Source organism: Brassica napus, chromosome C3 (genome assembly GCF_020379485.1).
Source record: "Brassica napus cultivar Da-Ae chromosome C3, Da-Ae, whole genome shotgun sequence".
Taxonomy (NCBI): Eukaryota; Viridiplantae; Streptophyta; class Magnoliopsida; order Brassicales; family Brassicaceae; genus Brassica; species Brassica napus.
This window is the reverse complement of record NC_063446.1, coordinates 5,904,429-5,928,540: the sequence shown is the minus strand read 5'-3', so window position 1 is coordinate 5,928,540 and position 24,112 is coordinate 5,904,429. Positions and strand designations below refer to the sequence as shown.

General features: G+C 36.5%; 6 protein-coding genes across 7 annotated transcripts; 4 read left to right on the top strand and 2 right to left on the bottom strand.

The window, feature by feature from the left end:
- Positions 1-5,912: 5,912 nt before the first annotated feature.
- LOC106386880 (interactor of constitutive active ROPs 3) lies at positions 5,913-10,081 on the bottom strand. Its single transcript, XM_013826697.3, is given in 6 exon segments — positions 5,913-6,133; positions 6,242-7,526; positions 7,528-7,575; positions 7,874-8,048; positions 8,373-8,476; positions 9,875-10,081. Coding segments are annotated over 4 exon segments (1,515 nt in total). The 5' UTR covers positions 8,393-8,476; positions 9,875-10,081; the 3' UTR covers positions 5,913-6,133; positions 6,242-6,254.
- Positions 10,082-10,821: 740 nt separating this feature from the next.
- LOC106385458 (tetraspanin-3) lies at positions 10,822-12,657 on the top strand. Its single transcript, XM_013825371.3, is given in 3 exon segments — positions 10,822-10,958; positions 10,960-11,479; positions 12,091-12,657. Coding segments are annotated over 3 exon segments (987 nt in total). The 5' UTR covers positions 10,822-10,836; the 3' UTR covers positions 12,436-12,657.
- A 1,556-nt stretch (positions 12,658-14,213) lies between these two features.
- On the top strand, positions 14,214-18,012 carry LOC106386886 (thiol protease aleurain). The gene is made up of 7 exons (XM_013826705.3): positions 14,214-14,718; positions 14,795-14,916; positions 15,927-16,051; positions 16,160-16,233; positions 16,379-16,628; positions 17,218-17,349; positions 17,441-18,012. The coding sequence occupies exons 1-7, from the start codon at positions 14,525-14,527 to the stop codon at positions 17,630-17,632; spliced, it is 1,089 nt and encodes a 362-aa protein (XP_013682159.2). The 5' UTR covers positions 14,214-14,524; the 3' UTR covers positions 17,633-18,012.
- Positions 18,013-19,124: 1,112 nt separating this feature from the next.
- Positions 19,125-19,632, top strand: LOC111203550 (tetraspanin-3-like). The gene is made up of 2 exons (XM_022697419.1): positions 19,125-19,148; positions 19,288-19,632. Exons 1-2 carry the CDS (start codon positions 19,125-19,127, stop codon positions 19,630-19,632), a joined length of 369 nt encoding a protein of 122 aa, XP_022553140.1.
- Positions 19,633-19,955: 323 nt separating this feature from the next.
- On the bottom strand, positions 19,956-21,632 carry LOC106386888 (tRNA-splicing endonuclease subunit Sen2-2). The gene is made up of 2 exons (XM_013826709.3): positions 21,454-21,632; positions 19,956-20,840 (listed from the first exon to the last, which is right to left on the bottom strand). Exon 2 carries the CDS (start codon positions 20,829-20,831, stop codon positions 20,079-20,081), a length of 753 nt encoding a protein of 250 aa, XP_013682163.1. The 5' UTR covers positions 20,832-20,840; positions 21,454-21,632; the 3' UTR covers positions 19,956-20,078.
- A 666-nt stretch (positions 21,633-22,298) lies between these two features.
- On the top strand, positions 22,299-23,843 carry LOC106386887. Of its 2 annotated transcripts, none has more exons than XM_013826708.2 (3): positions 22,299-23,031; positions 23,282-23,386; positions 23,464-23,843. In XM_013826708.2, exons 1-2 carry the CDS (start codon positions 22,369-22,371, stop codon positions 23,339-23,341), a joined length of 723 nt encoding a protein of 240 aa, XP_013682162.1. In that variant the 5' UTR covers positions 22,299-22,368; the 3' UTR covers positions 23,342-23,386; positions 23,464-23,843. The 2 variants fall into 2 exon arrangements, with proteins under 2 accessions (XP_013682162.1, XP_013682160.1); XM_013826706.2 differs by having other exon boundaries at positions 22,306-23,031; positions 23,335-23,386.
- The last annotated feature ends 269 nt before the right edge of the window (positions 23,844-24,112 follow it).

The window sequence follows — 24,112 nt, the reverse complement described above, 5'->3', positions numbered from 1 at the left end:
ATCACTGGGTTGGAGCCTTCTTTGCTGCAGTATATGTTGGAAATCATCTTCCTTCGGTGCAGAGTGATAAGCCAACACCATTTGAAGCAATTATGTCACAGAAGCCGGACTACTCTCACCTACGAGTTATTGGATCAGCGTGTTACCCCTATCTGAGACCAGTGGCTGATCATAAGATGGAACCTCGCTCGTTACAATGTGTCTTTCTTGGTTATAGCCCTCAATACAAAGGATATCGGTGCCTCTATCCATCAACGGGCAAGGTTTACATATCTAGACATGTCGTCTTTGATGAAGAAGTGTTCCCCTTTAAAGAAGCGTACAAATCTTTGGTTCCTCGTTATGAAACTCCTCTACTAAAGGCTTGGCAGAAAGCTACGTTTCAGACAGAAGAGGCCTATGATCAGGATCAAGTCACAAGGATTCTTCAGCCTCCTCTAGGACCAGTGACTCCAGTAGAAACTCCTCAAGTACAAGTGATACCAACCCAGCCTCTCCCTCATCCAAACCCAGTCGAACCTCAACCAGCTAATATCATACCTCAAGAACCACAGCTGGAGAACACTCATCCAATGAGGACCAGAGGAAAGTCCGGTATACAGAAACCTAATACAAGATTTGCTCTGATAACGACTAAAACTCCACAAAGGTTGCCACGCAACATCAAGGAGGCGATGGCTCATCCTGAGTGGAATGGGGCAGTCGGTGAAGAAATTACAAAGATTCATACTCTACACACGTGGTCTTTAGTCCCAGCTACTCCAGATATGAACATCTTAAGTAGTCGTTGGGTGTACAGTGAAAAACTTAACTCTGATGACACTGTACGCAAACGTAGAGCTCGCTTGGTTACAAGAGGGTGTGGTCAGGAAGAAGGAGTAGACTACTTAGAGACCTTCAGTCCAGTTGTGAGGACAGCTACAATCAGACTTCTTCTCAATATAACTATTGCTAAGGACTGGCCGGTGAAGCAACTTGATGTTGCAAGCGCGTTTCTACATGGAGAATTACAGGAGCCGGTTTTTATGTATCAACCAGAAGGATTTGAAGACACAAAAAAGCCGGATCATGTATGTCGTCTTACTAAAGCTCAATATGGTCTTAAGCAAGCACCACGGGCCTGGTTTGATACGTTCAGTCAATTTCTGATAGAGTTTGGTTTCGTATGCAGCAAGTCTGACCCGTCTCTGTTTACATATCATCACGATAAGCAAACTCTTGTCCTCCTCCTATACGTTGATGATATTCTACTTACAGGAAGTGACAGTACCCTACTGAATCAACTGTTGTTGGCACTGAATCAGAGGTTCTCTATGAAAGATCTTGGTCAACCTAGCTGCTTCTTGGGTATTGAAATACAGGTTCATGATGGTGGGATATTCTTGCATCAGACAAGCTACGAAAAGAACATTCTAAAACAGACAGCTATGAGTGACTGAAATCCGGTAGCAACTCCACTACCCCTGCGTCCTGATTATGAAGAATCCCCTCTCTTTGCTGAGCCAACATACTTCAGGAGTGTAGCAGGGAAACTTCAGTATCTGACAATCACAAGGCCAGATATTCAGTATGCAGTTAACTTCGTTTGTCAAAGGATGCATGCTCCTACAGATGCAGACTTCAGCTTCCTCAAAAGGATACTACGGTATATTAAAGGCACAACTAACCTTGGTCTCCACATGCGCAAAGACTCGGTTATGCAACTCTCTGCGTTCTGTGACAGTGACTGGGCTGGCTGCAAGGAAACGAGAAGGTCTACAATTGGTTTCTGCACATTACTTGGTCCCAACTTTATCTCTTGGTCAGCAAAGAGGCAACCGACGGTTTCCAGATCCTCCACTGAAGCGGAATACAAAGCTCTTGGAGCAACTGCACAAGAGATCACTTGGATTTCGTTTCTACTCAGAGACATTGGACTGCATCAGCCTCACTCGACACTGCTTCTCTGTGATAATCTATCAGTTGTGTACTTGAGCACTAATCCAGCGATGCACAAACGTTCGAAACACTTTGACACCGATTATCACTATATAAGGGAGCAAGTAGCTTTGGGACTAATCGAGACAAGACACATCCCAGCTACTCTACAGATTGCAGACATATTCACTAAGTCTCTAGCGAGGAAAGCCTTTGAAGAGTTAAGGTTCAAACTTGGTGTTGATGTTGCCCCCACCACAAGTTTGAGGGGGAATGAAGGAGATATAAGCAGAACACCAAAGGCCCATACCGCAACTGAAGTAGTGAAGCCCAAGATGACTTATGCCCAAGCTGACACGTGCTTCCAACGGTCAGATACAAAAGCCAGAACAGAGGTGCAAGCTGTATGTACGGTAAAGCAAGACACGCTCCTACCAGACCGGTTTGAAATACTCTTGTCACTATGTGAAGAGTAAAGTAAAAGAGAGCCAGCTGTGTAGATAAGAGCAAGAGAAGATCTAGAGTATTCTGAGCTTACTATAAAAGCATATGTATCCCCTCTTTGTAGGGTTAACCTTTGAGATAATAATAAGAGAAAGTTTCAGTATTTACGTTATCATTTACATAGAGAACTGAAGATATGAATTAATTTACCAATGAATGAATTTTGTTTTTAACCCTAAACTGTATTTCTCTCACTGAATCCTAATAGTTATATCTCTCTAGAGGCTTATTAATGGTGCGTTCAATGACGTTGGTGTTTCCACTTAATTAATCTTCTTCTTTTTTTTCCTTTTTGTGATTTGTTTTTTGAAACACAACTTACGTTCATTAACACAACTTATTTCTTTCTAACCGTTTTGTGAATCTACTTAATTGCTTTAGTGACTTAAATAATCAATTTTTGTAATGTTGTTGTATGATTTTATATAAACGCATTTTGTATAATGTGGACTGATTGATAATTTAATACTGCGACATATTAGTGCTCTATCTAGCTGATGATTTTAGACGAGAAATTTTTAAGAGGCAATTGAAAGTCAATTAAGTACCAGATGAAATCACAAGTTAAATAGTTTATATTTGATTATTTGGAGGTGGGAATGCTAGACCTGAAGTAATGATGATTGATGAGTGATAACTAGAAAAGATCTCACCTAACCTAATCTGCTTACATATGCTAATATACACTTAATAGTCAAGAGAATGTTTTGAATATCTTTGTTGGTTTGTAGTTGGCTAGTTGCTCTACACACAGAAACACGTGTTTATGTATACAAACCGAAACACGCATACATATATTATACTAATTGATCATATAAAGATTTTTTTACGCTTTAAGACACATTTCCACTTTCAATTTACACAATCAAACACATGTTGCTAGAGGCACATTTTATCTGTGTTGATTGTCTCTTATACCCCCAATTTTGTTTCTTTTTAACATTCTTTTTTTCGTAACTAAATTTTTTTTAACTAAAACAATAATTCGTCCAATTAAACACACATCTCAATCAAAAAAATATAGTAAAATACAATTCATCCATTATCTCTCATATTCTGAGACAAAAAATTGAAATCACTTTCATAGTTTCTCAAACCCTAATTGCAATGATCCCCTTTCATCATCTATCCCCGAACCTCGTTCAGCTTCGAGAAACCATGGCTAAATCAAAGTCGAAGAAGAAAGGGAACCTCAATAGTCAACCTTCTTCACCGCAGATCGACAACAGAGGTTTATATTTTGAATTCTTTAATCTTTTTGACTTTAAAGAGTTCTCGGAATCCCTAACTTTTTATGTTTTTCTTGTTTGTGTTGTAATTTTCCAATTGGATCGAATCTCTGAGATTTTGTGGATGGGAGAGATAATGAGCAGATCCGAGAGCTCCAATGTGGAGAGGGCAACGTGACGGCGAGCATGTCCAAGCTCCGTTGTGGAGAGGATGACAGGACGGCCAGCAGATCTGAGCTCCGGTGCGGATATGACGCGGCCACGAACAGGTCATTCCTCTATTGTGGAAAAGAAAATGACAAGCTCTTGTGGTGTGAAGGTTAGCTTCATTTCTTTTTATACAAAGAGCTCAATTTTGACATTTACAGATCCCAATATCACTTCCTTTCTTTATCAGAATCTTTCTGAGATTTAAATGTTGAACACTTCTTCTTTGTATCAGAGATCTGAGAAGTAAAAACGCTTGACTTTAATTAAAACAATTCTTTATTTATCTTTTTTAGTCTTCCACAACTAGTGCTCTGAATCGATACTTTGATTATATGACTAGATGGATTTTTGGGCCAAACTTGACATGGCCACATAAAGAATCCATGGATGATGCAGCAAGATATTTTGACTACATGACCACATCAAGAGTCTATGACGTAGTCCACAACAACCACGTCCTAAACATCAATCTTGTTCCCACCCATTAAGAGTCTATGGATGATGCAGCTCAACACCTATCCAGACTCCAAAACGTGGTTTATCTACTTTCACTTGGTCTTGTATTTCATAACTATGTCAACATATGTAATTACTATAGACCAAACTTGGAGAAATTATGAATGTTAACGTTTTAGTGTCTGTGTCCAGTTTTGATGTCCATGTCCACATATAGTTTATAACTCTATTATCCAAGTGTCCATATCCACATTTTTATAGATGATTGAGAATATAAGAACGTTGTCAACGAAAACACATCCATAAAACTTAAAAGATTTTTTGTATTTTTGTATCTATCCATGTCCACATCTTTTTTTCATGTATTTTTCTTACTTGTACACAAATTTCCGTCCATAGTTTTTATGTCCATACATTTTTTATATAATTATTAATATATAAAAAATATATATATGAATATGGATGTTAAAATATAGAGAAAAACAAATTACAATTTACTGTGATGATTATATTTTTTTCAAATATCTTAAACTTTGAGAAAAAAACAAACAATAAGAACTTTGCAAAAAAAATAAAACAAAGAAAAAATTGAGAAAAAAATAAATAAAATATTAATGTCGGAAGGTAAGTCCTAACTAAAAAACGAAACTAACTATTAAGCCTACTAACTAAACTGAATAAAAATAAATATATTTTTTTTTTGTAATTTCGTTGGACAAAGCGGCATATCTATCCAACATCTCCTTTGGATTCTTTGAAAGTGTGTCTCCAGCGGATTGTGCTCTAAAGTGTCAAAAAAGATAAAAAAGTGTCCTAAAGAGTAATGCACTCTCATATAAAAGGCAATTACAATACTACATTGTAGTATATTACCTATCGGTGTAGTATACTACAATACTACATATCAGTATATTACAATACTACATTGTAGTATATTTACCTATCGGAGTTTAGTGATCGAACAAGTGAAAAAGAATATGTAGGTGTTGAAGTTGATTTTGTCGGGTATCAGAGAAGATCCAATTACATGGTGACATATTTTAGATGTCGGGTTAGTGATCGAACCTAACTTCTTTTGTCGGGTACATCTTTCTTTAGACCCAAACAATAGAATAAATCATGTATCACCTTTCGATTTTTTTTTATAAAGAGCACCTTTTATGTGTAACCAGTTAACCACTCATTCTTTGGTTCGTCAATGCTTAACTATCTCTTAGAATTGTGGAATTAGCATTAGTGCTTTTTATTTCATTTCATTTTATTGTATACTTTAGAGACCATGATCTCCTAGGCTTGGGCTTATCGAACCCAATATCAATAATTGTTGTGACGTTCTTTTCTTCTGTTTTCATTTTCTTGTATAAACATAGAAACTATTTACTTCGTTCAAAAAAAAAAAAAAAAAGAAAAAAAAGAAAGAAAGAAAGATCAGACATTTACTAACCAAGAAGAAGAAACATCTCATCTTGTAGGGAAAAAAAAGACAGAGCCTAATATGAACTTAATATCAATTACACAGAGGCCGATACTCTCAATAGGGCTTGTTGGGCCTTACTGTTGGGCCGTTGGCTAAGTAATCATTCCAAACCTTCTAAGTGAGTCGGAGGCTTTGTTGCCTTTGATATCAACAGTCAACTAGTTCCACAATAACAGAATTAACAGTTCCCCCTCCTGAATACTTGACATAAAATTACCATAGCTCAAATCTTTTCAAACATGTGTTTTTTTTCCAGAACATAGTCCTCAAATTACTAATTCACATCAATACCGGACTCATAGTAGTTGCTATTTATAATCCAACTCCAAATCACCAGTACCTGACAAGCAAAACCCACAAGATGGGCAAAGAGAAAGTCATTTCCTCTAGAGAATTAAAAGAGACCATTAATCTAAAAAAATATATGAACTTCAGAATCAGATTTTACCTAATTATTATATCTATTTCTGAGGCTTCTTCCACAAAACACCAATCTTCTTGAGCATATTCCCATTCTTCTTCTTTGTCACTTCATCATCAACATCCTCAGAGTAAGGAGAGTTCGTTTTATCACACTTCCCGTTGTTTTCAGCAGAGAGCATAGCCGTAGCTGCTTCAGCAGCTTTCCTCCACTGGTTAGACTGAACTTTAAGCTTCCTGAGCTCTATCTCCATCTCAGAGTTCGACGCTTGAGTTGCATCCAGCTGCTCTGCCACTCTCACCGCCCTCTTGCTACTCTTGTCAGCTTCTTCCATCGCAATCCCTAGCTTCACCAGCACGTCTTGCACATCCCTCTCCCTCTTGTTGATATCTGACTTCAACGTCTCGTTCTCGTCTGAAACTATCTGTAGTTCTGTCTCCTTATCCATCAGATCCGCCTTTAAATTCTCCATCGCCTCCTTAAGTTGCTTCGTCTCAGCTTCAACATCAGTCTCCTTCAGGTATAGGTTATCTTTCTCCTCTGAGACAAACTGTAACTCTGCTTCCTTCTCCACCAGCCTCCCCTTTAGCTCGTCTATCTCGGACCTAGCGATCTTTAACTCAGACTGAAGCTCAGCTTGTATCCTTAACCGAGAAGAAGCCTCTACGTTCCCCTCTTGATCTTTTCTATCAGAAGCTTCTAAAGCCTCTCTCAGACGCTCTACCTCACATCTTAAGGAAGATACTTCTTCATAGTCTTTATCTTTAGTCACAAGAGCTTCAAGCAGTACCATTCTTGATTTTGACTGTTCAAGCTCTCCAGCCATCTTCTTATAACTCTCAACAGCCTTTGCGCCATCTGACTTCAGCTCTTCCACTGCCTTTCTAGCGTTCTCCAGTTGCCTAAGTGTCTCGGTGGCTAAAGCCTCAGTTTCAGCTTCTGACACCTCGCAGTCCCTAACCTGGTTCCTAAAATTCTCAACGAGGAAAAGTGTCTCCATCAAGTTCCCTCTCAAAAGGTGAATCTCCGAGTTACGCAGCTCAGCTTGCTTCATGTGATTAGCTTCAGAAGAAGCCACATTCTCGATCTGATGCTTGAGTTGTCTGATCTCCTCAACAACAAAAGCCAATCCTGCAATTTCATCACCACTAGCAACAGACTTGAAATCACATTCCTGATTATGTTTCTCCTGGAGCTTAGAGGAAAGTTCTTCTAGCTGTTTCCTGGACTCTTCTGCTTCTTGCTCTGCTTGCTTCTTTGATGTCTCGGACTCAATGACTTGATCTTTGGCTTTCTTCAGCTCTTCATGAAGCTTGTGAGACTAGTGACTCAAGCTCAGTTATTCTGCTTGGCCTCTTCTTCTGTTAGCAAAACAAACATGGCAATCTCAAGAAGACAAAAAGAAACATACAATTGAATGAACACAACTACTCCAAATTAAATGTTTCTACCTAATTTTATATCCCAAAATTAAATGTATGCTAACTTTTTTCCTCATCTAAGTCAATACAGAAACATGTTATGATGGAACGGCTTATAGCTTGGATCATGCAAATAAAAGAGATTTTTAGGAAAATCTTAGATGCGCCACCAAGAAGCTTATATTCAAGACCCTTAGATTGAGTCTGAAAACAAGGTTAGTACAAGAGGATCTCATACCTCGGAGACAGGACTTCGTGGAGACCTACGGTCCAGAACTTTTGGACTTTTGTTCTTTGGTGTTCTGTTGTTAGCTGAGATGGGAGATGAAGAAGAGTCAGGCTCTAGCGCTGTCATTTTCAGTGGCCGAGCAGCTCGAGGAGATGCTTTCTTAGGAACATCTGGAGATCCATTACTGCCCCCAAAACACACAAAAAAATTAAAAACAAAAAAAGATGACAAACTGGAATTAACATTCCAGAGCTGCAAGAAACTGTGCTAGCGAATGCAAAAAAAAAACTTCTTACTAATAGATAAGCTAACTAAGGGTCATAACTTGTTGTCTTATAGAAGTATTGTGATCTGATTTGATTAAACAGAAGCAATAAGTATTGAGGACCACAATAATGAAACCTTTAAGACCCAGTGTTGCAAAACAACTCCCGCAAGAAAATTCCACAAGGGGAGAAGAATCAACCATAAATGCAAAGAAACTATAGAAAGATAAACCAAGATTTACCTAGCCTTTTGGGTCTGCATACTGTAATATTATCCCTCCAACGAACAAGATGAATATCTTTTTAGTTTAGCAAAAAGATATTTCCAGCTTCTTCAATGTAGAGCCTGTCCCACCAAAAATTGTAGAGCGAGCTCATAAATATCTCATGCAGAAAGATGGAGACATATGTTTAACAATCCACTGGCAAATAGAACATGATACGAGGTATTACAAAGAAAGAATAAGCTTAAGAAAAACATTTCGTTTACTAATATCTTATGTTGGCATAGAGATTCGTTTGATTGTGTCCTCATCAACCATTTGATTTTTATAACAAGTGCATGGCTTCTTTCTTGCTTAAGACTACACAACCGAATCTACTCACTCATAGCTCTAGAATACCACAAAAAAAATTTGGTCTTTAATATTTCACTCGAAAGGAGAATACTACAGTTGTGTCAATATATTAAAGCGAGTTATGATACAAGCAGAGTCACAATCTCAGGTGAACAAAAAGCATAATGCCAAAAGATGATTTCAAAGACTTGCATAACTGAGCTTTCATTCTGGAGTTTTACCCAAATAAAACCAAACAAAATAAAGAAAGACTTAACTCATATCTTGACATTGAAACCATTGATGTTAACTACTCAAGTTGTTTGACTATAATAAAGTCATAAAAAAAGGGAACTCCTCTTGACTATGTAATGTTCACAACCTATCATCATGAAGGTTGGTAACCAAGGGTCCTACACAAACTACACAAGCAGCACACAATATGGTAGATTTACGTTTTATGTCCCTACCAGATTCTTAATCCTAAATGGAACACAAGAGGGTTAAACTGTAATTTTGTATGTTAAATTTCATCATCTCCTCCATTATTGGCGTGAAAGGAGGGGACCTAGTAGACGTTGAAGAACTACTATCATGAATCACATAATTGAGTTTAAATATCTTTTTACATAAAAAAAAATTTAATATAAAGTAAATAGATTTAATACTCCACTCAAAGACAAGACAAGCAAAAAAATAAAATCTATTTGGATTCCTGGATGAATTTTTTTCCATGAAAAAGGAGAATCTAATTTATAAAAACCACTTGAGTGAAGCAAACAATCATCAGATTGATTAAAGTAAAGCATTAGCAAACAATCACAGTGCATCACAGAAATAGCTTTAAACATTAAACCTTAAAACTTACAAAAACAAAGAAAAAGAGAGTTTGACCACCAGGTATGAAGAACTGTAAACATAACATTTAATCTATCACAAGATCCCAAGATAATGAAAAGAAACTACATTTTCCAGGAAAGCTACATCATTTTTTTTCAAAAAGCAAGTGTAATGAAAGAGTTTCATGAAAACTTCATATCAAAACCAAAGTCAGAGGAACAAAAAGGAGCGAGCACCTTACGCTGCTTGAAGTAAAGATTCAGTTTTGGTCAAAGGAAAATGTGAGAGAGCAAATGGGTAGAGAGAGATTTGAGAAGCAGAGTTTGCTTTCTTTTTTTTTTACTTACTTTGCGGAATCCAAGAGTAAATAGTAGAGATGTGAGAGAGATAATAATGTGTGTAGTAGTAGTGGCTTCGGGCAGTGAGTAGTCTGAGAAAAAGAAAGAAGAGAGAAGAGAACAAAAAGGTTATTCCAAAACGCAGCAAGACAAAGCGTACTCCTTTGTCGTTTTGATAGGTTTTGAGTTTTTGAATTTTAATTTCCGGTTTGTACAAACATTTTCCAGGTCCAGCCAGACCCTGGAATCTTTTATATATGCAATAATTATTATCATATAGTTTTGTTTCTTAATCACTCGTATTTATCAACAAATGATTACTGACTATTTAAGTTTTGCCTCTCCTTATACTGTATGACTCGTAAGAAAATCAAAACTTAGAATAACTCAAGTTCTGAGCCAATTATCAGAAACCAAGTATTTTCATATTTGACGGAAACCGTGGAATCCACTTGCTTAAATGGGCCATAAGTTAACTCATTCATATTTTCCGCAAGCCCACTCACTTACCAATAAAAATATGCAATAATAATTTATTAAAAATTTACATATAATATGATTTTACTATAAGGCGTGCTTTAGAAGGGGGTTAGGATTGAGGTGACTGATGATAGTATTTGGTCGGTCGAGGAAAACTTTTTCAAAGCTTTGAACGTTAGCTAAAAAGCTTCCATTTTTTATCGTTAAGTGCATTTTAGGACGCAGAGGGCCCAGCTTTAATAATACTGCGAAATATCTGTTTTTATTCTTGCCGTTACATACACATCACCTGATGAATATTTTAGCTAAAGATCAAACCTTTTATAATAAAAATTCTAATGAGTTGATTTTAGGAGTTGTTGATCTCTGTATTTCAGAAAACTTGCTTGTGAACACAGTTTACACTAATCACGTATTCACGTGTACATATAACCAAAAATACACACATACATAATCTAACCGTCACATACCACGTGTCGTAGTCAAACAGCATGCTCATCATGTATGTTTTGATGTAAGTCACATTTCATCACCACCTCTTCCTCACCGCTATTGCATCAACAACACACACATAATCTCACAAGAACATAGAGCAACTCACTCTTTATTTTTTTAAACACCATGAGAACGAGTAACAATCTCATAGGTCTCGTAAACTTCATCACCTTCCTCCTTTCCATCCCCATCCTCGGCGGTGGAATATGGCTGAGCAACCGAGCTAACTCCACTGACTGCATGAGATTCCTCCAGTGGCCACTCATCGTCATAGGAATCTCAATCATGGTAGTCTCCTTAGCCGGTTTCGCCGGAGCTTGTTACGGTAACAAGTTCCTCTTGTGGCTTTACCTCTTCGTCATGTTCTTTGTTATAGCTGCTCTCATCGGTTTCATTATATTCGCTTACGCGGTCACTGATAAAGGCTCAGGCCGGTTTGTGATGAACCGGAGGTATCTTGATTATTATCTTGGTGATTATTCGGGTTGGTTAAAGGATAGGGTCACGGATGATGGATACTGGGGGCAAATCAGGTCGTGTGTTAGAGATTCTGGAGTTTGTAGGAAGATGGGAAGACGTTTACATGGTGTTCCTGAAACTCCACTCATGTTTAACTTCAGAAGGCTTAGTCCTATTGAGGTAACAAAATATTTAGAATTTTTAGTATAATGTTTTTCTAATATGTATATGAAATTTTCAAACTCTTAACTTGTTTCTTTATAATTTTTTGTTTGTTTGTTAATTTTATTAAAATATTCTAACACATAAAACATAAAAACACTTCTTGAACGATCTAACTGAAAGTCTGAAACATAGTTTGTGTAACCAAAAAACCATGAAGTTTTATTACTAATTATTTTCAGTTTAAATAAAGTTTTTTTAGCATGTAAGAGGTCATGAGTAGTTTTGTCAGGCTCCTAAATTATGTGTCCTGGCTTTTGTACTTTTGTTCATAAACTTTATTCGTATCATAATCTGACCTATAATCATTACTATTTTGAAAGTTGTAATCGCCATGCAAAACCTAGTAGTCACCAAGTAGTATTATATGAAAATAGAAAGAGATCCAATGGGTAGTAATTGAATTGTGTCTTATGTCCTAACAGTGAGTCTAGAACGCTCTGGTTTGGCTAGATATTTTATCCATGCAAGACCTTTTTCAGCTTTGTATACTTATGTGTCAGGTGAGTATGTGATACTTCTGATACACTGTTACGCTTATATGATCTACATTTTTCTCAAATCTGCAGTCCGGATGTTGCAAGCCGCCAACGGAATGTGGATACACGTACGTGAACGAGACGGTGTGGATTCCAGGAGGAGATATGATTGGACCGAACCCGGACTGTATGTTGTGGAACAATGACCAGAGACTACTATGTTACCAGTGTAGCTCTTGCAAAGCTGGTGTTCTTGGTAGCTTAAAACAGAGTTGGAGAAAAGTATCAGTGATCAACATTGTGGTTTTGATCATACTTGTTATCTTCTATGTGATCGCGTATGCGGCTTACCGTAATGTCAAGAGGATGGATAATGACGAACCGGCCGGTGAGGCTAGGATGACCAAATCTCATCCTAGTCATTTTGAGATTTGATGAACCGATCACTGATACTAAATGAAACTCACGTAAACCATTACTCTACCATGGGTTATGTTGTTATTATTATAACTTTGAGCTTTTTTAATACTCTTTCTGTTTTTGTTTTTGGATATGTAAGAATATGATGATGATTATGATCACTATCTTGGTTCTTTTGTAGATTATGTGAGTTGTAATTACAATGAGTGGTTTTCATATATGTATGAACTAAGTCAACAAAAATAACACGAGATACGTAAAATTAAAAGGGTATGAGATTTGTGACGGTAGGAAACAAATGTTTGTATCTCACTATCTCAACTAAAGCTGAAAACAAAATTGTTTAGAGATTCATGTGAAAAATTATAACCGGTACTCAACTAACCCGGACCGGTTCGTCTTGTGGTTGTCAAATTATTAGACTACTAAGTTGGATTCGAGATTTTGGTATTGGCTCATATTGGTAACTTGCTGACGTACGACCCAACCAGGTGGAATACTTTTGGTTTTGGAACCAGGTGAAATACTTTTGGTTTTGGATTTGTAGCAAATGAAAGCTGGGTTATCTGTATGTACCGTTTGACTAACAAAATGTTAGTCAAATAGGTTTTTGTGTTACGGTGAGAAATTAGATATGAAATTCAAATAAATATGTGGTTCGGATAGGATTTTGTACTTATTTTTTGTTTGAGTATGAAAAAGCAGGACTAATCAAAAGAGGAATTCTGCATCCATGTGTACAAAGTTGACTGCAAGCACCACAAGCTCCACTGTTGTATTTTGAGTCCAAAATATGTGCTTGATCTCGAAATAACTGAAATTTCATTTGAAGTATGCCTTTTTCCCCCCCAAATGCATACATCCAAAAAAAAGACATGGTCAAACATATGTGGTCAGATTAACTATTAATTCCGAGTGAGTTAACGACTTTTTCTTCTATGAAAAATCCTTTGGCAAAAAGTGCGACTTTTTGAAAAGGCTAATAAAATGTTTTGATGACCACAAAAAAAAAATAAACATCAATAAATGTTAAATCCATCAATAAACATATTAAATATGTTTTTTTTTCTGAGAACTATCAAAATTATGTAAATATGATTTCAAATTTATAAAAAGCAGAAGATAGAAGACCGAGGACAAAACATTCTCAATACAATTTTGAGAAACTATTTATATTTAAGTTTTAACAATTTTATTTTTGTTTATATTATTTTATTTAAAAAATTTGAGTAACAACCATATATATAAAAGTTAAAACAAGTGGTCACGTTTAATTTTATAATCATCATGCTTAGTTTTAAATAATTTATTTTATAAAACCAAACAAAAAATAATAGCGCCGTTCAGTTTTAGTTATGATTGACCACGTTTAGCTGAGATTCATTCTGATTTGGTTCGCTCTCAGTTCCTCATTTAACATGGATTCATAAACTCAAAGATAAACTAGTTTTTTCCATGTCAGTGAATTAAAAAATATTACGAAAAGAGCAGTTTATAACAAAATATAATAACAAAAACCAACGTTGCTAACAGTAGAAATTGAATTAAATTAAATCTTACGGAATATATTGGAAGCAAATCACATGAACATAGCTCGAGCATTTAAAAAAAAAATTAGCTCGAGCATTTTAAGCATGAATGGGAACGTTGCGTGTGAAAGAAGTAACCAATGAGAAACCTGAGGAAGTATCATAGAGGTCATCAGGGACAAATTCTCAACTTCTTTTCAAAGGAATTAGTTGAAATTTATTATTATTATTACAGATTCGAATCCATGTTATGATTTGAAAGTATACAAAACAAACGACCGCGTTCATTTTTTTAATAATCACGTTTTATTTGATATCATTTTCTTGGGAGGGAAAATGGACATTTAATTCCCGAAGTATTTGAAATCGGCAGTTTTAATATTCAAGTATTGCTTGCGCATATTTATTCCCCAGCTAATAGTTGACTGCGCAAAAAATACCGAAGCAGGATAATCGTTGGGGACTATATAATATCATCTCAGATTAACATCACTTCTCACAATAACTCCAGCTAAACACCGAAGCAGGATAATCGTTGGGGAAAAAAAAAAGAAGAACTAGGGTACGAGGAAGCCATGTCCGTGAGAGCAATCACATCATTGGTGGTTCTAGTGATTCTCACTTCCGCATCATTGGCGGTGGATATTGGATCCGATGACTCCCCTCGGATCCGGATGGTCCCCGACCGTCTCCGAGAGATAGAGGAATCCTTTGTCCAGATCTTAGGCAAATCCCATCACGTTCTCTCCTTTGCTCGCTTCACTCACCAGTAAGTCCCATCCTCTATATACCACAGGTGCATACGACGTTGAGTTTTAAACAAACTGATTGTTCGTTTTGGTGAGGTATGGGAAAATGTATCAGCACGCAGAGGAGATAAAGCACCGTTTCTCGGTGTTCAAAGAAAATCTTGATTTAATCAGATCCACCAACAAGAAAGGCTTATCTTACAAACTCGGTGTCAATAGTAAGTTTATCGTTCTTGTCCTGAAGTTGTTACGGGTTAGGTTTTGAAAGAAGTCTCTGAGCGAAAACATGCCAATAAATTGATGGGTGCGATTCCTTGAGGATTCATGGTAAACTATGTATTAAATATAACTAAAAGTATTAAATATTTAAAATGAATAAAGTGTTCAATATGATAAAACTGAACCAAATCAATCTAAACCAAACCAACATTGATGATCTGGTTTGATTTAGTTATCATGTAAACCAAATAAATATATTTTTTAGAAGTTGATTCATATATCGTTAATCGTTTGATAAAAATCTTTCAAATTAAGTAAATTATAATGTCAATTGATTAAATATAACAATATATAGTTGTATAGTTTATACAAACCATTGCTTTATTTTAACTTTTAAAGTTTTTATTATATTAATTTATACTTTGTTTAATATTAAAATGTTAATAGTAATTTTGCCTTTTCTTTTGGTTTGGTTATTTTTAAATGAAATAGAAATATGTCTTCTCTATATTTTTTTTTTTTGTAACTGAATTTGTCTTCTCTATTACTGAAACTGTTTTATTATATACTACTGAAACTTCTCTTGTGACTTTTAGTTGGATTTTTGCTTTGTTTTGCTCTTAAGGGCATCTGTATTGGGAGTCCCTTAAGGCATCCCTTAGAAGAAAAGTGTGGGAACAGAGGAAGAAAGAGAAGGGAAAAACCCTTAATTAAAGGCTGTCCCTTACTCTTCAATGACCAAAAAAAAAAAAAAAAAAAAAAAAAGCAAAACAAGAGGCTAGCTCTCACTCTCTCTTCATCCCACCAATAAAGATGCCCTAAGATTTTTATCGAGGAGTTTGTGAGTATGAGAGATTAGGTTTCCGTGAAAATTTACCATCAAATATCATTGTTTTTGCTGTTCTAGACCAAGACTGTTTTTGTTCTTTGTGGGTGTGTCTTTACGTGATCCTTGTTTGGTTTGATGTATAAGGATTGGCCCATCTTATTGTCTCTTGAATCCAAACAGAATTTGCTGATTTAACCAAACAAGAGTTTCAAAGGAACAAGATTGATGCTGCTAGCTTTGCCACTTTAAAGGGCAGCCACAATCTCACAGAAAGAGCTCTTTTGGAAACCGCAACTCCTAGTGTTGTACTAAACCATCCATCCTGTTTTTCAATTTTGAGAAAACATGTTTAGCTACATATATATACCCTTTTTATATTTGATATTTTTGGTCTTTAAATTGTGTAACTGCAGAAAGACTGGAGAGAAGATGGTATTGTTAGCTCGGTCAGAGATCAGGAACAATGTGAAGCTGGGTGGGCAATCAGGTAAACTAGTGATTAGAATATTTATCTCCTTAAATTTTTGTAGCATCTCTTGATATAAAAATAAAATAAAAATTGTAGCATCTCTTGATGTAAGATTAAAAGTCAAGGTTGTTTGTCATATATTGGTCGATTTTTGGTCCCGCAGTTCTGTTGGAGCTGTTGAGGCCGCTCACCGTAAGAAATATGGAATCAGAATATCTCTGTCTGAGCAACAACTTCTGGATTGTTCTACAAATAACAATGGCTGCGATGGCGGCTTTGCTGCCAAAGCCTTTCAGTACATCAAAGAGCGGGGACTCATCTTACGAGCAGTTTACCCTTACGAAAGTACACAGAGAATCTGCAGACATCAGCTGGCACTTCCCCGTGTATTAATCAGGAGCTATCGCATAGGAGTAAGCATCTTTTAAGGATTTTAGTTTGGTAAAATCTCCAAAATACCACATTTCTAAGTTTATGTCACAAAAATAACCCTTAAAAACTAAAATGACCAAAATAGCATTTTATCTTTTGAAAAATTTAAATTTTTTTTATTTTTCAAAATTTGAAATCTTATCCCAAAACCCCATTCCCTAACTCTAAACTCTAAAACCTAAACTCTAAACCCTAAATCCTAAACCTTAAATTCTAAACCCCACCCCTTAACTCTAAACTCTAAACCCTAAACCCTAAACCCCACCCCTAAACTCTAAACCCTAAACTCTAAACCCTAAATCCTAAACTCTAAACCCTAAATCCTTAAACTTCACCCCTTAACTCTAAACCTTAATGTCTAAATTAATTTACCTTTGGGGTATAAGTGTATATTTATCTCTTTTGATAAAACATTAAATGTTATTTTAGTCATTTTTATTCTTAAAGGATATATTTATGACAAAAACTTTTTTAGTGCTATCCTAGTCATTTTCTCTTTTAGTTTTCAGCCGCCTATAAAATATTCATTCAGGTAACCTGTAATTAATGATATGATTGAATAAACAACAGGTGGATGAAAATGAACTGAAGCAATGGGTTGGATCCATAGGGCCAGTTACCATAGGATTTCACGTTAAAACCTCATTCGCTTTTTACGAGAGTGGAGTCTACACTAGTAGTGAGTGTGGAAGTACTACAGAGGTGTGAGACTTTATTACACTTTGTTGCAAGTAGAATCATTAACTTATCATAAAGTTAGTGTTCAATTCGTTTTTCTTAATGTGGCGGTTAGGACTTGAACCATTTCATGTTGGTGGTTGGCTATGGAATTGAAGACGGTATCCCATATTGGCTTGTACAGAACTCATGGGGAACGGACTGGGGCGAGAAAGGTTACATCAAGGTGGAGATGTGGAAGAACATGTGTGGTAAGTCATTTATCATGGAATTTAAGCTATATAACCGTATATATTGTAGGAGATAAGATTTCATATCGAAAATATGAAAGAGACTTAAGTAATATATAATACTATTATAACCGCATGGGCGTTCGGGTACCCGTTGGCATTCGGGTCGGGTTTTTCGGATTTCGGTTTTTTTTTATAACACATCCTAGGTCTCATTCTAGTAAATTTGCAAGTACGGATCGGGTTCTGATATAACACATCGGATTCAGATCGGTTTTGTATCACATCATAGAACCCATAAAGTAATCATATATCATTCGGATTCGGGTTATATCGGATCGGTTCAGATATACCCGAAATAAAATCTAAAATTTGAAAGTAAAACATAAGAAATATATATTTATTTATATACAATTAAGTATTTAAGGTAGTTATTTAAATTTTAAATACTTATTGTTAGATAACATATCAAAATAAATATGAAATTAAATATTTGAAGTATATATTCATGTTTCATATAATTATATTGTATATTATTTTGGACATTCAGATCGGTTTCTTCGGATATTTTTTCGGATTTTTTAGTTTTTTCGGTTTTTCGGGTAACCCGTTCGGGTTCGGTTAATAACACTTCGAGTTCGGATATGTTTTGTACCACCTTACGAGACCCATTCAGATATTTTTTATATTTCGGACCGGATACGAATCGGGTTTTTCGGTTCGGGTTCAGTTCGGATTTCGGTTCGGGTTCGGTTCGGATTTCGGGTTGCGGATATTATGCCCATGCCTATATAATAGACTTGAACCACTGCAGTTACCGCCAATTAGTTTTTAGTTAGAACCAAAAGAAACTTAACATATATAATATACCTTATTTTGGATATAGCCTATAAAATAAAAGGTCAAGAGGACAGATTCTCAGATGCTCAGTTTTTGTTGATTCGTTGTTGAATTTCAGGTGTTGCGGCATATGCAGCCTACCCCATTATGTGGTGATCAGAAAATAAATGTTTACGTTTGTTGTAACAAATGATTTCTTGAAAGTTGGCACCTCGGAGTGCACAGTGTGTTTATGTAATTATGTTTGTTGTAAGAAATGGTCTCTCTTATGTACGAATAAAGCAAAAACTATATATGACAAAACTTGATAATATATGTATGCATGTTAAATCGAATTAATATATTACTTAGACCTAAATATCTTCGTTCTTGATCTTGATCGTAAGTCAATAGCTTACAAAATTATGGCTATTACTAACATCAACGTTGTTCTGTTCGTTGTCAGTTTAAATAAATATCATGACAGAAATTTGTTTAGGTTGTTACTTCAATTTAACTGAAGTTGTTTTAGCATGTAAGAGGTAATCAGTAGATTTGTCTGGCTCCTAAATTCTGTGTCCTGGCTTTTGTACTTTTGTTCATAAACTTTATTGGTATTATATTCTGACCTATAATCATTACTAGTTTGAAAGTTGTAATCGCCATGCAAAACCTAGTAGTGACCAAGTAGTAGTATATGAAAATTGAAAGATCAAATGGGTAGTCGTTGAAGTGGGTCTCGTCTTAACAATGAGTCTAGAATGCCCTGGTTTGGTAAGATATTTTATCCATGCAAGACCTTTTTCAGCGGTGGGTGTGTGTGATACTTCTGGTACCTGTGACACAATGTTGCCCTTTCAGTCTATAACACGAACCAAACCTTATATGATACATATTTGTCTCAAATCTGCAGTCCGGAAGCTGCAAACCGCCAACAGAATGTGGATACACGTACGTGAACGAGACACTCTGGATTCCAGGAGAAGATATGATTGGACTGAACCCGGACTGTATGTTGTGGAACAATGACCAGAGACTACTATGTTACCAGTGTAGCTCTTGCAAAGCTGGTGTCCTTGGTAGCTTAAAACAGAGTTGGAGGAAAGTATCAGTGATCAATATTGTGGGTTTGATCATACTTGTTATCTTCTATGTGATCGCTTATGCGGCTTACCGTGTTGTTAAGAGGATGGATAATGACGAACCCGCCGGTGAGGCTAGGATGACCAAATCTCATCCTAGTCATTTTGAGATTTGATGAGCTTTTAGCATAGTTTTTTTCTCTGTCATAGATGAAAAAAATTTCTAAGTTGTGTTTTTATTACTCCGTTATGGATTATATAATCATATCTTTGATCGTTGTTTATTTCTAAATGTGTGTGTTTTTATTATGTATGATGATGATCATGATTAATATTCTGGTTGTAAATTATCAGTTGCAATTAGCACCTATATACTATTGCTGCTCATTAGAATAAGTGAACAACGAGTGGGTTTGTAGGTCTAATATTGGTTCTGCAACGAAGATGGATAAACCAACCATTCCGAATGTCATTGGTCAACTGATATAACACAGATGCGTAAAATTAAAAGGGTATAAGCTCTAAGACTGTAGAAAACAAATGTTCTGCGTCTCACTATCTCAACTAAATCTGAAAACAAAATTGCTTAGAGATTCATGTGAAAAAATCAAAACCGGGTTCGTCATGGCGTTTTCAAATTACTCACATTGGTAACTTTTGGTGTTGGACTTGTAGTTTCATCTTCACGACTGAGTTCTGGGCTCCATCTACTTATCGTTTGCTCTTCAACTCTGTAGTTCTCCAAACACGTAGGTAGATTCAAATCCTCTCTGTTAGAGTTACCACTGACATGAAGAGTTAACAACGTTTTAGCAACACTTCCGCTTAACCGAACAGCACAATGGACATCAGACCACACTCTTAACCGATCACTATCACCGGACTGAACCAAAACAGAGTATTCCGAATGGACAAGAGATGGATGATGACGGTACGCCACGAAATCCACACCGTACTGCAATCCGGATCTCAAAACCCAGTTCTTGGATCGTAAATGTGAATAAGTTTTGAAAAATGCCGGAAAGTTTGGTCTTTTTGATCTCATGTACATCCACGTGTCTACTTCGTTCTCCAAGCAGCGGCCTCGAAGGGAGAGTTTGATGCATTTGAGGATGTAGAGCAAATAGAAAGCTTCTTCAAAGGATAACTGAATCCATTTCTTGACTTTCTCAGCGGATAGGACGAGTTTGCCGAAACAACAGCGGTCGAGTAGCTCAGCTTGCTCCGGCTCAACAGCTAGGAGCACGTTGCAACTCGAGAGGGAGCCCGATGACTCTGTTTTGGCTAGAGAGAGCTGGAGCTCTGAGACTGATTTTGAAATAGGTTCTGCAAGAGCTTTTGCTTCAGCTCCTTTCCATTTCCATCTTGGCGCCATGGAATTAATCTGCATAGCAACACTAAAGATCAAACCTTTTGAATATAAAAAAAAAAAAAAAAGAGAAAACCCATGAAACATATTGTACATGGTTCTGCTTAATTTTGTTATCAACTGAAAAAAACAAGACTTTTTGCGTTATCATTGAGTGTTTTGTTAAGTTTTATTTCCAATTTCTGACTAGTTCAAGGACAGATGTGAGTCAGATCATGAAGAATCGGGAGACTAAATCACTACCCAAAAGGTCAAGATCTATCTATACTAGCAGCGAGACATGCACATACACAACAATTGCATATTCTAGAGCAGATAAACCGAACCAACGTTCTCAAGGAACTACAATAAACTTACCATATATAAGCTATAGAGTTCTACACGCAAAAAAAATCTTCTTTCAGGCATTTTGTCGAACAGTTTCAGCACATTATTATTATTTTCTTAGAATATCCACACAAAGCACTCAAATTTATCACAACATACACATCCAAAATCAAACCCATGGTTCTAGAAGTTGAATTAAAAAAAAAAAGCAATTAACTACACCAAATTAACTCTACCACTCAGTGAAACTTGCTCGAGATCATTCACAACACGAGTTACCAAACTCAAAAACATGAATTACCTGGATTGTCGTGTATAATGTCGGTGTAAGTTCTCTATCAATCCGCCGCTATATCGTTCGAAACAGCCGAGGAATTGGACTGAGCTAATGGAATTGATCGACGCCGGAGTAAACAACGAACTTTACTTGTCTTAAGAAACAAACAGGAATGACGGTTATACCCTTTTGACTAAAAGTCAACCAAGTAAATAAATAAATATCTTGCACCCACACGTGAGTGACTAACTTGCGCTCTCTTTTACTCCCTCAGTTCCTTAATACTCCCTCTGTTTTTTAAAGATGAATGTTCTAGGATTTTCACAACTTAGTTATTAATGCATAGTTTTTTGTAACTTTATATTTATTATATTTTTAAACCAATAGGATTAAAAGAAATGTAATTAATATTTTTGAAACACACAATTTTTCATTATTAGTTGACAAAATATGCTTTGAAAACATGAAAAATACATCTTTTGGAAACAAAATATTTCTCTAGAACATCCATCTTTAAAAAACAGAGGGAGTATTACATATTCTAGAAAAAAAATTTGTTTTAAAAAGATCCATTTTTTACATTTTCAAGACATGTTTTATTAACTAATTGCAAATTTCCAAAAATTTAATTGCATTTACTGAATTGTTATTGGCTTAAAATTATGAAACAAAGATAAATACAAAAAAATATGCAAATTTAATGTGTTTTATTAAAATGTGTGAAAAATCTAGAATATGTAACATTAAAAAACAGAGGGAGTAGTATATGTTTTTAATAGGCCAATGTAGCATATATTTTGAAACTTATATAATTTGACGGTCCACACACACGTGCGTGACTAACCTGCGCACTCTTCTAGTATATATTTTGAAAATGCCTATGTAGAGCGAAGAAACCACTCACTCGTCCCTAACACGACACAAACCTAGGCAAAAGTTATGGAAGGTCGTGACTCGGATTCCGACAAAGCCCGCCGGTTACAGACATTGGAGGCGTTTGCAGCGTCTCTCTCCTCCCGATCTCGTACTCCTGAGACGCAACCGAGTGCGAACACGTCTGCTCCCGCTACCGCAGCGGAGAACGGCCGGAACAGTTCGGCGCCTAGAGGAGTTTCGAAGAATGCGCGTCGAAGAAACTCCAGAGGCAAAGGGAAAACCCACGAAGCAGCCGCCGCTGGTGCACGGGGAGGTTACCGAAACCCTAACGCTAAAGTCGGTAACTTTCGAAATGAGTACGTGTACGTTCCTAAGAAGCCTTCGCCGTCGGTTGTTAGTTCGGCGAAATTAGTCGGTGAGGGTGGTTCGACGGTTAAGTTTAGCGGGGATGTGTTGTATAGGCTTTACTTTAAGGGTTTGGTGAGTGAAGAGAGTTGGACTGGGAAGGGGAAAGGGAAGACGGCTGACGTGGCGGCTGGATTTGGGGTTGCGATTTGCGACCAGAGGGATGGTTTGTTGTTTGAGTTAAAGGGGGAACTGCTTGGCCTTGGCTTGAACCCTCAAGGAGCGGAAGTTAAGGCGTTGACACGAGGGTTAACCGAAGCCTCGAAGCTTGGGATCAAACATGTTGTTATCTTCTGTGATTCTTATCCCATTTTCCAATATGTAAGTTTCAGACTTTTCCTGTTTATTGTTATACTTTACTCTCACTTGCTATTTGTGTTGTTGAATCTGTATAGAAAGGTATGTTCTTGATATATAAAGAACCTTCACTAGCTATTAGACTCTAGACTGTGATTCTAGTTCACTCTCACTTGTTCTTGCTGTTGTTGATTCCATATAGCAAGGTATGTTCTTTTTGTTGGTCTTACTGAGTCCAAGTTTCCTCTGTTCTGTCATAATGACGACTATGAAGACGATGAAGATTTTGATTACGGCTTTGGTGACTTCCCCTTTGGTTTTGGGCAGAATATGAATGGTGCTAAAGGGTCCTTTGATCCTTACTCCGAACTGCCAGCTGGTAATAATGTGCACATTCTAAATCTCTCTAAGTAAATTCTATTACTCAAAATCAGAATCTGTTGAAAAATCATGTAGGTGTGCCCCATTCCCGTCGGATGCTGGAGTATAAGGCTCTCCACGACATGCTTCGCCCGGGTGAGGAGTTTGCAAGTGAGGACTGCCCATACTTTGGAAAGTATGGGAAGTACGCTACATTTTATGACTCGGACGGCTATGAATACGACGATTACACGAACCCTTTCCATCCTGACTACGACTGAGGTTTCTGTCTGGAACCAAGCTTGTTGTTCTCTTTTCGCATTTTACTTTTCCAGGGCCAAACTCATTTGCTACATTTTGCTCTTTCTTTCTGTCTTTAACCTCTCTGTTTTGAGGTTCATATTTCCGTGACTTTGTTCCGTTTTGAGTTTGGTTGATTCAGAACTTGTAGTATCTATCTATTCTTCTTGCTTCCACTAATGAGTTTGATGACCCACTCGAGTAAGGTGATAAAAAAAAAACAGTTTTAATCAACTTTAGACACTATACAAATCTCAACGATGGATCATGATTGACTACAATAGTTCATAAAGTCAGATTGATATGCGAATTCATGTCTAACTCCACATTGGAGAATCCGTTGGTTCCATAACTCACATCCTAGGCATATATGTGAATCAACATCATGATGATAATTTGTGTTGTCGGTTCACGACACACACATTTTATTTTGAGTTGTCGCCTG